This window comes from Megalobrama amblycephala, linkage group LG13 (genome assembly GCF_018812025.1).
Source record: "Megalobrama amblycephala isolate DHTTF-2021 linkage group LG13, ASM1881202v1, whole genome shotgun sequence".
Lineage (NCBI taxonomy): Eukaryota > Metazoa > Chordata > Actinopteri > Cypriniformes > Xenocyprididae > Megalobrama > Megalobrama amblycephala.
This window is the reverse complement of record NC_063056.1, coordinates 5,471,724-5,483,759: the sequence shown is the minus strand read 5'-3', so window position 1 is coordinate 5,483,759 and position 12,036 is coordinate 5,471,724. Positions and strand designations below refer to the sequence as shown.

Below are 12,036 nucleotides of genomic sequence, written 5' to 3'. Positions count from 1 at the left end.
TTTAAGTGTCATGAAACCCCCCTGTTTTAGCACTGGTCATTCACACCTCAGATCTGAAATGGGCAAGTGAAGCTGTGAAAAAGTAGAGGGTGGGAAGAGGGGAGACAACAACCAATAAAACAGACCTAGAACACACTCAAAAAGACAAATGAATACTAAAATATGAGTGGAGATAAAAAACAACAACAGAGCACTTTCATTTATTTAAAAAATATAACCCTATGACAAACTTACATGAAACTTATTTTCAGACTTATTTTCAGAGACTACTAACAACTATCATGATCAAATCTTTTTGATAAATCATTCTTAGAAATCTCAACAAATCAGAATTATAACTTTCCAGAGCTATTGGTCTAAATGAAAAATGAGGAGCATTCAAATGGTTTTCACATATACAGGGTATATACAGTTATTTATCACATTTACGATCACTACTGTCTCTGAACAAATGACACATCAGTTTAAACTGGAAAGAATAAAAGCAATTCTTTGAATTTTTGGCTTCATTATGTCGTATGTGTATCAGAATAATCCATTGTGTCATCGCGTTCATGATGAGATGTACCACTGTACATTATTATTGTACATTATTATTTGCATATATACTATTATTTGCATATATATATTTAATTTGAATAAGACCTAAGATATGTGTGCATACACGGTGCTGGTTCATGTTTGGAGCACAAGAGTGTATGAAATATGTCCTTGATAACTTGAAACATGCTTGCTGCGACATGTATGTGAACTATGAGTGTTGTTAAACTCATCGCAGACATGATAACATAAACATGAGACCATTTAATTACAAAAAAATCCTCAAATTCTTAACTTTAAAATTATAAACATAAACAAGCTATTTTAAAAAGAAAATAAAGATAGTTTAAAGTGATTAAGGGAGGTTATAGAAAGAAAGAGGAAGATCATTCCAAGAAAGAGGAAGATGGTTCTAATCAAAAGAAGCTTTATACTAAAATAACCTACGTCCAACTTCACTGAAGATCTGTATGGAATCAAAAACTGTTTGAAATAAAAAGGACAAACAAAATAAACTCATTTTAAAAATAAACAGAAGCCAATGCACAAATCTGCACAAAGAATTAAGAGGCTTAAGTTAAATGTCAAAGGTATTTTGATAGATAAGAGGTAATATTAACTGAGAAACAATTCCTGAAATGAAAAATTAATTGAGCGATGAAGTAAACGCAAACAGCAGTATAATCAATATGGGGCTTAAAAGCAAGTTCAGGGCTAAGAATTCTGAATTAGTGGTGTAAATAAGTGTCATCGGCATAAACATGTACAGAACATATTTGAGGTAAATCATTTAATAAAGATAATGGATAATGGTAAAGGTAATGGTCCCAGAGTAGAGCCTTGAGAGCCTTTTTCAACAATTACGTAATCAGACTGAAAACCCTGAAAACAACACACTGACACCTGTTATGAAGATAAGAATTAAACCAAAGAAGAGCATTTCTAGTTAAACCAATAAAATACAGTTTATCAAGAAGAAGGTAATGATTGACCACATCAAAAGCCTTTGAAAGATCAATGAAATGGCACCTGTGACTTGGCCTTTGTCAAAGGATGAAAACACATCATTTGTGAATTTTAAAAGAGCAATTGTAGTAGAAAAGTTGGGTCTGAAACCAGACTGAAATAGAGATACAGAATATTTAAAGGGTTACTTCAGGATTTAGCATTAAGCTTTGTATTAGTAGAGTACCACTAGTATTTTCGAATTACCATGCTTTCCCCCTTCATATCAGCCCGTGATGAGAGATTTATGCATTTTTATTCTGTAAAAAAGCCTCCGATGACGCAAAAATCGTCATTTTGCGTCATCGGAGGCTTTTTTGGCCAGAGTCTTAAAGGTCCCGTTTTTCGTGTTTTTTTGAAGTTTTGATTGTGTTTATAGTGTGCAATATAACATGTGTTCATGTTTCGCGTGTAAAAAAACCACAGTATTTTTCACATAATTTACTTATCTGTATACCACTGTTTCCACTGTCATAAAAACGGGCTGATGACTTCCTTGTTCTATGAAGTCCCTCCTTCAGAAATACGTAACGAGTTCTGATTGTGCCAGCGGTTCCTGTGTTGTGATTCGACAGCTCTGAGCGCACCGTGCCCGGAAAAGTCACACCTCTTACCATAACGTGGAGATGCACGCGCTCAGTGTTATTGTAAATATGTCTTTAATTTTACCCTATCAATTTGAGCCGGAATCAGACCCGGTGATTGGACTGCGGGATGAAAATAACAGCGTTTCGACGACATGGCGACAAACACACTGTACAAACGCAACTCTTGTGTATTCCTGTGGGCGGAGGTTAGTCAAAAAACTGTTTTAGTGACGTCATTAAAGAAGGAAGTAGAGGGAAGTAGTCCAAACTGGCCGTTCGATGTAGGCGACTTCTGTTAAATAAAATATCTCGCTTGGCATTGAACTTTGAGCTTTAAAATTTTACAGATTTTATTTATACTCTAACAACAACATTACACACTAACTAAAGTTTGAAACATGGGATCACGAAGAACGGGACCTTTAAAACTACAGCCAGTAATAGCAGGTAGTTCCTCATTTTTTCACCACGCCCATACATATGCGCGTTTGAGGTTACTCACGGACATAGATCAAAGATTTTATCAAAAGTGGGTGTCAATTATATTTTTAAGCTTACAGTAATTCACTTTATTTTGTCTGCACTACATCAGTGGTTCATCTCGCAAATTTATCGGTCTCTGCAGTCATCTCAACCAATACAGCAACAGGCTTTTGTGGTAACGTTAGCATAAATAGATAAATAGACTAACTCAGTTTTACAGAACAGTGGCTTTACTTTGATAACAGTCAACTTATATGCAACTTATATGTAATTGTCTATCTAACGTTACTTTGCTAAGTTTGCAGTTTTACTGTTACCTACAACACTACATATAGGCTACTGTGTTATCAGAAATAGAGTCTAGTATCAGCGAGTCTTACCTCTAGGCGAATACGCTTCGTACCAGATGGCCCAGGCTGTTCGTCCTCTGGGAAAGTGAATATCGATGGTATCGCGGTGTCCTTCAGAACGGTTCTCTTCATTGCAAGGATATTTGGTTCGTAGTCCTCGTGCTTGAAATGGAGACTACATATTCTGCGTTTTTTTTAGGTTTTCTAAAACGGTGTCATCTCCACACTTCCACACTGTTTACATCGCTCCAAATCTTTAACTTAATCGGAAAATGGTGGAAACCTACTTGTCCTTTCCTGGTTTTGGGTGTACATCCAGGTACAAAGCAATTTAGCACCATTTCGCTGTAAGTGTATGAACTAACTCACGATTTATAGAATTAATATGTAACAAAGCAAGCCTAGTTGTTTGAATTTTCCCGGTAATGCCGTCTGTAACCGATAGGCGTGGTTTGGGCGTGGCCTCGCAAGGGCAGCAAAACAAGTGCATTCTGGGAGTTGTTGTCTTTCATCCACATTAGTCAAAAATACATTTTCTGCCTTTTCTCAGTCTAGAAAGCTCCAAATTCAAAAATAATTTCACATTTCTACTACATAAATGACCAATTTTAAATACACATTCATCTTTCCAGGGGTGAAGTACCCCTTTAATGAATTAATATACAATGATAATTTATTAAATAAGTTTCTCAAATTTTTGCAATGGAACAAATAATAGAAATTGGAGGATAATTATTCACGTTAGATGAGTCTCCACCTTTTAACATCCTGTACATACATTAACATCTCATAAAAATGTGTTTACTGTTTCATGACCCTTTAAAAGCCTTTATTTAGGAACTACAAATGCATGGAGAAGTAATGGAAATTTTCTGATCAAAAAGTTAACTTCCTACATATATTTATTCAAACTCTTTCCAGGACATGGGTGTGGATAACTCAGTCATTCCTCCAGGGTCTTACGTCAAAGTCTCCGGCAACCTTCGCTCTTTTCAGGTCAGAACTTGTGTAATTAATAAAATTGTAAATTATAGTGCTGTTCTATTTAGTCACTGCAGATTAGGGTTGTACTAAGTTGGTACTGAAATTTTAAAAATATGACAGTACCAGCATTTCCCCCTAGCATTTTGAGCGCTGTTGAGCCGATCCTTAAACACCTCTGATTGTCCATTGTGTTCATGTGCTCAACCGATATGTCTGTGATTGGCTACAATGATCAACGCTTCAAAAACATGTTGTAAACAGACAATAAATGACGCTCTCCACAGAGCACCTGCACAGATGCACACGGGAGCGTTTGAAAGCAGGCGTCCTGGCAGATCCCTAATATATCCACTGATCGACTGATCCGCTGATAGATACACACGGGATCATTTGAAAGCAGGAGTCTGTGTAAGCGCTTGATGATGAGCGCCAAAGATGTCTGTTTACAACGTGTTTTTGAAGCGTGTGAACACAATGGCCAATCAGAGGTATTTAAGAATCCACTCAACAGCGCTCAATGCTGATATCATCACATTTTTAAAATTTCAGTACTGACTTGGTACCGAAATTGGTACTTTTGATAACCCTACTGCAGATTTGCACTGAGTTTAGTGCTTGGAAATAATGTTCACTGTGCTGTTTGAGAAATATGGAGGAAAAAAAACATTTATCTTCATGTAAGTTAGATGAGTAAAGAACAGCATTAGATGTTCCTCTGCATTGGTCCCGGTAGGTTTTCAGATGTGGATATTAACAGTGTTAACAGTTGCATGCTAAACAGGCACCTTTTCCTTCGTTGTGTTTCCATGCCGCTTTTGGCAAAACGTTATATTGCCTTTTCATCTGTATGTTTTGCTCTTTCTTTTCTGTGTTTTTCGCCTTCACAATGTGTGAAACCGAATCTTTTGGTTCTCGTTGCAGAATAACAGGTCGTTGGTTGCGTTCAGCGTACGAGTGCTGGAAGACATGAATGAAGTCACTTCACACATGCTTGAAGTTGTGAACGCTCACATGCAGCAGAGCAAGCCACAGAACATGGTGAGATTAACACATCCTTCCCACTCTGCACTTCTGCTTTTCACTCGCACACAGTAGCTATAGCTGATAGCTGTTTGACCTATGTGTGCTTATTTGTTGCTAGGGTTATTGCATGGTAGGGATAGGTATGAACCAAAAACTAATAGGGGTTCCTGCAGGTCCTTAATGTCTTGAAATTGACTTTCATGAATTTAAGCCCATAAAAAGTCTGAAATATCCGAAATAGTCCAGAATGTGTCCGATACAGATACTTTCATTTTTGGTTCTCTCCCATACTGAATACCAATACCTCCATTTTACTGCATTTGTATTTTTTTTTTTTCTTTTTTTTAAATATAATCATTTAAATAAATCTATTATTTTAAGGGGTCCTATTATGCCCTTTTACGAAGTCTTGATTTTGGTTTTGGGGTGTACTAGAATATGCTTTCATGCTTGATTGTTAAAAAAAAAAACATTATTTTTCACACATTTTACATTATTACAGCTCCTCCCTCCCCGTTTAGTCCCGGTTACAATGAAGCCCCTCCTTTCGAAATATGAAATGTGGTGATTGGTTAGCTGGCCCAGTGTATTGTGATTGGCACCACTTAGCGTGTGTTAGGGAAATGTCACTCCCCCTTACCATAACAGCAAGCTCTACTCAGATGAAAATATTAATTTTTAAAAAAAATATTGGGTAGAGATACCAAAAGAATATGAATCATATTAGTTTGCTTAGTTTGTTTAGCAAATAGATGTTTTCTTCAGTTACTTCCATGCTTAATTATGCCTGTTAAAATGTATTGTACAAGCTTCTTTTACTGTTCTGTTCACTGTTCATTTTATTGCTCTATGGGGTTTTATGTACAGCACACATTTAGAGCCGCTCCAGTGCAGCGGCACAGTAATTACCTGACATTTTCCTGTGATAATGTGGGGAACTACGTTATACATAAATCACATACCAGTTCATGTTTTACATAGGCTACGTATTTGATTTAATTTTAATACAAGTGACGTGTGTGTACTGATGAGTGTGCACACTCTGTCTCTCCTTACCGTGAAGTAACGTTAGTAATGGGTTCCTCGTTTTACTTTCTTAGCTATTGACGTCAGACCAAATAAAAACTTTTAGTGATGTCTATGAGAAAGGGATGTGCACTCGTCTATGCCGCTGCACGCTCAATCCACTGAGCGTTCTTCACTTATCAGCTCGTGCCGTAAATTGTGAAATATGCTTAATATTCCATTAGATTATTGTTGCACGATATACCGGTACAAGAAAGGTATCGCGATACCCTGCTTTTAAAAACGGTCCGGTTCTTCATTTTATTAGTACCGGTACTTTGAGTGCCAGCTGTATTTCCTAATGTGCGACAGCAGGGGGCAGTGTGCGTGCAGCGCGCTGCTTCTAAGGCAAACTGAGTGCGTTTATTCCTCTCAACTGCGCAGCGGCTTTTATGGTGACGAAACGAGAGGTATGGCTGCAAATACAGGTGCTCTTGCAGACCGTCCACAAATTGTTGAGAAAGCAGATGCACGAAGCGAAATATGGCATTATTTTGCTTACATTGCCGACAGCCAGGGCAAGCCCACGGACACCACAAAGCCCGTCTGCAAAAGATGTTACAAAATAACGCAAGCGAAGGGAGTCAAAAGCATCTTGCCGTCAATCATCCCGGTTTGTACAAAGCGACGGGTTAGTGAATGTGATACCAGCATTAAGCCCCGGGTATACTTCCGGCCGCACACCCTGGCCACGTGCAGGCCAAATTTCGAGACCGCGCGGACAGTCCGCGTGCAACAGCGCATGCGCAAGCAGTATAGAAGGGTCCACTAGGTGGCAATACGCACAGTATTGAGCACAGTGTTCAGCCGTCAAAGAAGAGTGTGAAAAAACCGGTTTAAAAACACGCTTGAAAAAAGAGAAAAACACAACAATGGACAGCGAACTTGACCAGCGTTTGTGCAAAGAGATTAGAAAGTAACCACATTTGTACAATTCATGTTTAAAGAGTACAAAGACGTGTTTAGGGCGGCAAATTCATGGAGGGGGATAAGTAAAATATGGGAAAGGATGCACTTCTTTTCTTCTCCGATCATGCCCAGTGAATGTCACGTTGATGACACGACTCAGTGCTGCTCTCCGATGTCAGGTAGAGCATAGAAAAAACTGTACTGCGCATGTGACTAACGCGGTCCTCCGCGCGCATCCGTGGTGTAGTATACTTTGAAAGACGCGCGGACGTGACTGCGCGCGTGACGCGTCCGGGCGCGGAAAGTGAAGTATACCCGGGGCTTTATGGGTAGCACTTTATTTTACAGTACGTGTACTTTCCTGGTACATATATAGTAATTATATTGTACATACAGGTAAAAGAGTGGTAACACGAGGCACTTACCTGACATGTATGTACATGGTGAATATTTTGTACTTACAGACAAGTGTGGGTAATAACAAGCACTTATTTATGGTAACTTGTAAGACACATTACTGTACTTACTAATTGTTTAAAATGCTTAAGCTTATTATTGCAAAGGTTAAAGAGCTGGTAATTCCTTTGTAATGTTTATGTACAAGGGTTCACTTTATTTTACAGTCCTATTTCCATGTACTTACTCTGAACGTACTAGTGAATATACCAGTTAATTACCAGTATACCAGTTAATGTGTAAGTTACACCTGGTAAGAGCATACGTAGCTTTCAAAGACACAAAACGTACATTTTTGTAAATGAAAATGATAATTTTATTAAAAGTATATAACATCAAAACGATATTTTGAGCTGCTAAACCTACCCCTACCTTAAAGTAACCCATAAACATTTATTAAAACTATGTACTGTTTTAAATAAAAGAATGACAGACAAACAAGCGTAATCTCAACAATTTATTTATTGCGAAAATGTTGTACCAAAAGTAGTTCAAATGATGATGAGTTGCAGTCGCAGTCCTCTCTGGCGGTAAATAATAGTTTTTTACAGAGCAGAATATGATGAATCCGGCTTCTCTCCGTGAAGGCGCGCACTCATTCAATGTCAGTCCACTGAAACACGGCATGTCGCAATCTGTGACGAAGCAGGTGAGAGCCAATGAGCGTTCGATATCAGTGCCGTAAACCATGTCCTAACGCTTCTCGAGGGTGGCGCTACTTTCAAATTTAAATTATAACGAGCGCGAGCTTTGACTGTGACGTCACTGCTGAGAATGAAGATGAAGATTTATGGATAAAGGGCTGAATTTGGATCTGTTCCTTACAAACATATGGATTCTAAAGATATGGAGTACAGCAAACAAATAAAATGGTTGTGATTTGTGAATATATGTTGTGTTTTGATGTATCTTATGGTTGTATTGTCAGTCGCTGCATAGGAGAAAACATCTTCTGTGTCTCACAGCAGACAAACTAAATATTACAAGTCACGAACAGAAATGTTATTTCATATTAAGTAGATGAGTAAACTGTATTCAAAAAATGTGACTAAAACATGTATTGATATGACAATTGAATACATACAACAGATTTAAAACATTAATCCCATGATTTTATTACAGGGGAATTCATTTCCATTCAAACTTTATGTTATATGATTTATTATTGCTGTTAATACGTAATGTATGTTTTTGTGTGTATGAAAACGTACGTGTGGTTAAACCACATTTTATGTAAAAATACACATGTATTCTCATGAGATCACGGTAATTCCTATGTAACGTTTATGTACAAGGGTTCACTTTATTTTACAGTCCTATTTCCATGTACTTATTATGAACGTACTAGTGAATATACCAGTTAGTTAATGCGTAAATTACACATTACTTAGGGTGAGGTATAAGCATGGTACAAGATACTTCTTGAGTACTGGATGATATACTTTTGCGGTTCAACTTGCCTAATCTTTACAGGACAATAATTCACTTAATAGGGGTATTTTGATGACATGCATACTAGGGGTGTGACGAGATCTCGTGGCACGAGATCTCGCGAGACTAAACTGTGACGAGATTTCTCGTCGAGGCGAAAAGTAGTCTCGTGATGTTGCCATGACAGAGTGTTAGGATGATTAGGAAAGAATATGCCACCGCTACGTTTACATTATGCCTCCACTGACGTTTTGCTTTGTATTTAAATAAAAAAAAAACATTTAATTCAGTTGGATAACGGTCGCCGCCGCTCCATATTTACAGAGTACGCGCGACCGTTTAAAAGTGAAAGTAAACGCGCGCGCATTCAAACGTGATTTCAATACCCCGCATTTGAAAGCGGCTCCCTGATGAATGCAAATATCTCTCAATATGAAAGCTATTTTAGGCTGGGCAGTGTAGTTGTAACCATCTCCTAGCTCTGTATCAAAGAAAAATTTGGTCTTATTTGATCTTTGAATATTGAGAGAGTGCGATTATGGTTGCACTTATTGTAAAGTGTTACCATAAAAATGAATAACAGTTTTCTCTTCTTATTATTTACTAGTACAAACAATAAGGTTTAATTTGTTAACATTAGTTAATGCACTGTGAACTATCATGAACTAACAATGAATGACTATTTTTATCAACTAACAAACAAAGATTAATAAATACTGTAGCAAATATATTGCTCGTTGTTAGTTGATGTTGGTTAATACATTAATGTTAATAAATGAGACCTTATTGTAAAGTGTTACCATTTTTATTTATACTGTTTTTATTTCTGTGATCAGATTGTGGAGAGGAGTTCAGTTAGGAGGTCAAAAGCTGTAGAAGTTCATAATTCATGTACAGTAAGATCTGAAGAGAAGTCAGTCAGTTGAGTTAGTGGCAAAACCTTTTACATTACTTGAGTATTATTGTCTTTTACTGCATATGATAATTCAGTCTCAGAAAGTAGAACTGAAATGACATTCATTACAAAATGATTAGTTAAAACATTTCAAATACACCTGCAGAATATTTTTTCTAGTCATGTATTTCGCCATCTTGTCTCGTCTCGTGAACTCAATCTCGAGTCTCGTCTCATCTCGTGAGATACTGGTCTCGTCACACCCCTAATACATACAGATCAGTAACACTACTGTACTTGGTATACTCAGTTGTCATGTGTCAAAAGCCTTGCTTAAAAGGACTACTTGATAAGTATTAACACTATGAAGTGCTGTATAGTTGCAGTGTATCACTTTGGTAAGCACATTTGTTTCACAGTAGTTAAGTAAATGTCTGTTATTTGTGTCCACACTTGTCTGTGAGTACAACATAGTTAGCACGTATATACCACTAGTAAGTGCCTGTTATTACTGACAATTGTCCATAAGTACAAAATATTCACCATGTACATACCATTAGTAAGTACAGTAATGTGTCTGTTAGTTACCATATACGGACACTATAAGTAAGCACCTGTTATTACCCAACACTTGTCTATAGGTACAAAGTTGTTACCATGTATGTACCATTGGGAAGTACAGCAGTGTTTCTTATTAGTTCCCATGTACATACATGTCAGGTAAGTGCCTCGTGTTACCACTCTTTTACCTGTATGTACAACATAATTACTATATATGTACCAGGAAAGTACACGTACTGTAAAATAAAGTGCTACCGCATTATGTTTATGCTCTCAAACATTAAATGAGTTATTTATTTATTTTACTCGTGCAAGCAGAACTCTGCAAAGAGGTGTATTATTGAGTCTTGAGTTTAATAAGTGATATCTGGTTGCAAAAATAAAATTTATTTAAAAATACATAAATATGTGAAGGGTATATACAGTTATTTTAAACCAATTTATGCCTTAAAAACATTGCTCTAATTATTTACCATAATATAATTTTTACAATAATATTACTGTCAAAAATGCCTAAATGTATAAAAAAAAAAAAGCATAACAGCAAATAATTTACAATTTTATTGAGCATGAAAATAATAAACATTAAAAATGATATTAAATCTTCATGGCAATGAAGCTCAAATCCAGAATTATCAGCTGCACACTGGTGAAGAAAGAAGTTCTGTCATGTTATTTGTTTACTTTTTCTGCTGTTTTAGGTTTTTGCCGTAGTATCGTTACCATAGTATCGGTATCGTGATATTTAAGTTGGGTATCGTATCGAAGTCAAAATTTTGGTATCGTGACAACACTAAATTAGATACATTTACTTCATAGACATCTTTAATCTCTTTATCTCCATATCTCTGTTTATTCTGTTGTCCTTTTCTTTGTCTGGACACAAACTGTACACACGCTGCGTGGTATCGGAGCGCTTTAATGAGTACGAGTACACGAGCGCAGTGTCTGGCCTGATAACGCTACTGGGTTTGGAATCAGTGCATCCCTATTATTGCTTTGGTTTTGGTCCTGAGACATGGAGATCAAGATGCTCTCTAGAACATTCTCAAATCATTAAAAATATATTAAGTCTATCAGTTTGAATTTTATAATATAGTATAATCAGTGTTGGGGGTAACGCATTACAAGTAATGCAAGTTACGTAATTAGATTACTAGTTACTTGACAAAAAGTAAAATAACGCATTTTAAATTTACAACAAAATATCTGAGTTACTTTTTCTAATAAGTGATGCAAGTTACTTTGTTTACCCATGTGTTGACTGACAGATCTTCTGTCTCCATGTTGAGAGAAATCGGGAGTAAGTGCAGAGGCGTTGTGTACGCCGTGTAAACATGATGGTTATTCTAGATTATTTCTGGACTAAATGTGAGCAGGCATTTACTCATTTACATCTGCTCTTGTGTCCTATTCTTCTGCAGTCGAGAATGGCAGCACAGCTGAAAGGCTTGTTTGTTTGAGCTGCGCCCTCTACTGTACAGGTGTGAATTTGCAAACAGCTCAGCCCAGATGAGAAAAAGTAACGCAAAAGTAATGTAACGCATTACTTTCCATAGAAGTAACCAAGTAATGCAATTAGTTACTTTTTAGGGAGTAACGTAATATTGTAATGCACTACTTTTAAAAGTAACTTTCCCCAACACTGAGTATAATAATTAGGGCGCTATGAAGTCAATTTTATTCTTTCCCAAATTCTGTTTCATTTTTTCGTAAATTCTGTGTTTTCAGTTTAAATAGTTTATAA

The 12,036-nt window shown here is 36.8% G+C and overlaps 1 protein-coding gene across 1 annotated transcript in view; it reads left to right on the top strand.

Moving 5' to 3' along the window:
* The window catches only part of rpa2 (replication protein A2), a 29,021-nt gene that overhangs the window by 9,143 nt on the left and 7,842 nt on the right, over positions 1–12,036 (top strand). Inside the window, exons 5-6 of the mRNA XM_048151827.1 lie at positions 3,887–3,961; positions 4,871–4,987. Coding sequence (XP_048007784.1) covers positions 3,887–3,961; positions 4,871–4,987 — 192 coding nt within the window. The remainder of the gene's footprint in view (positions 1–3,886; positions 3,962–4,870; positions 4,988–12,036) is intronic.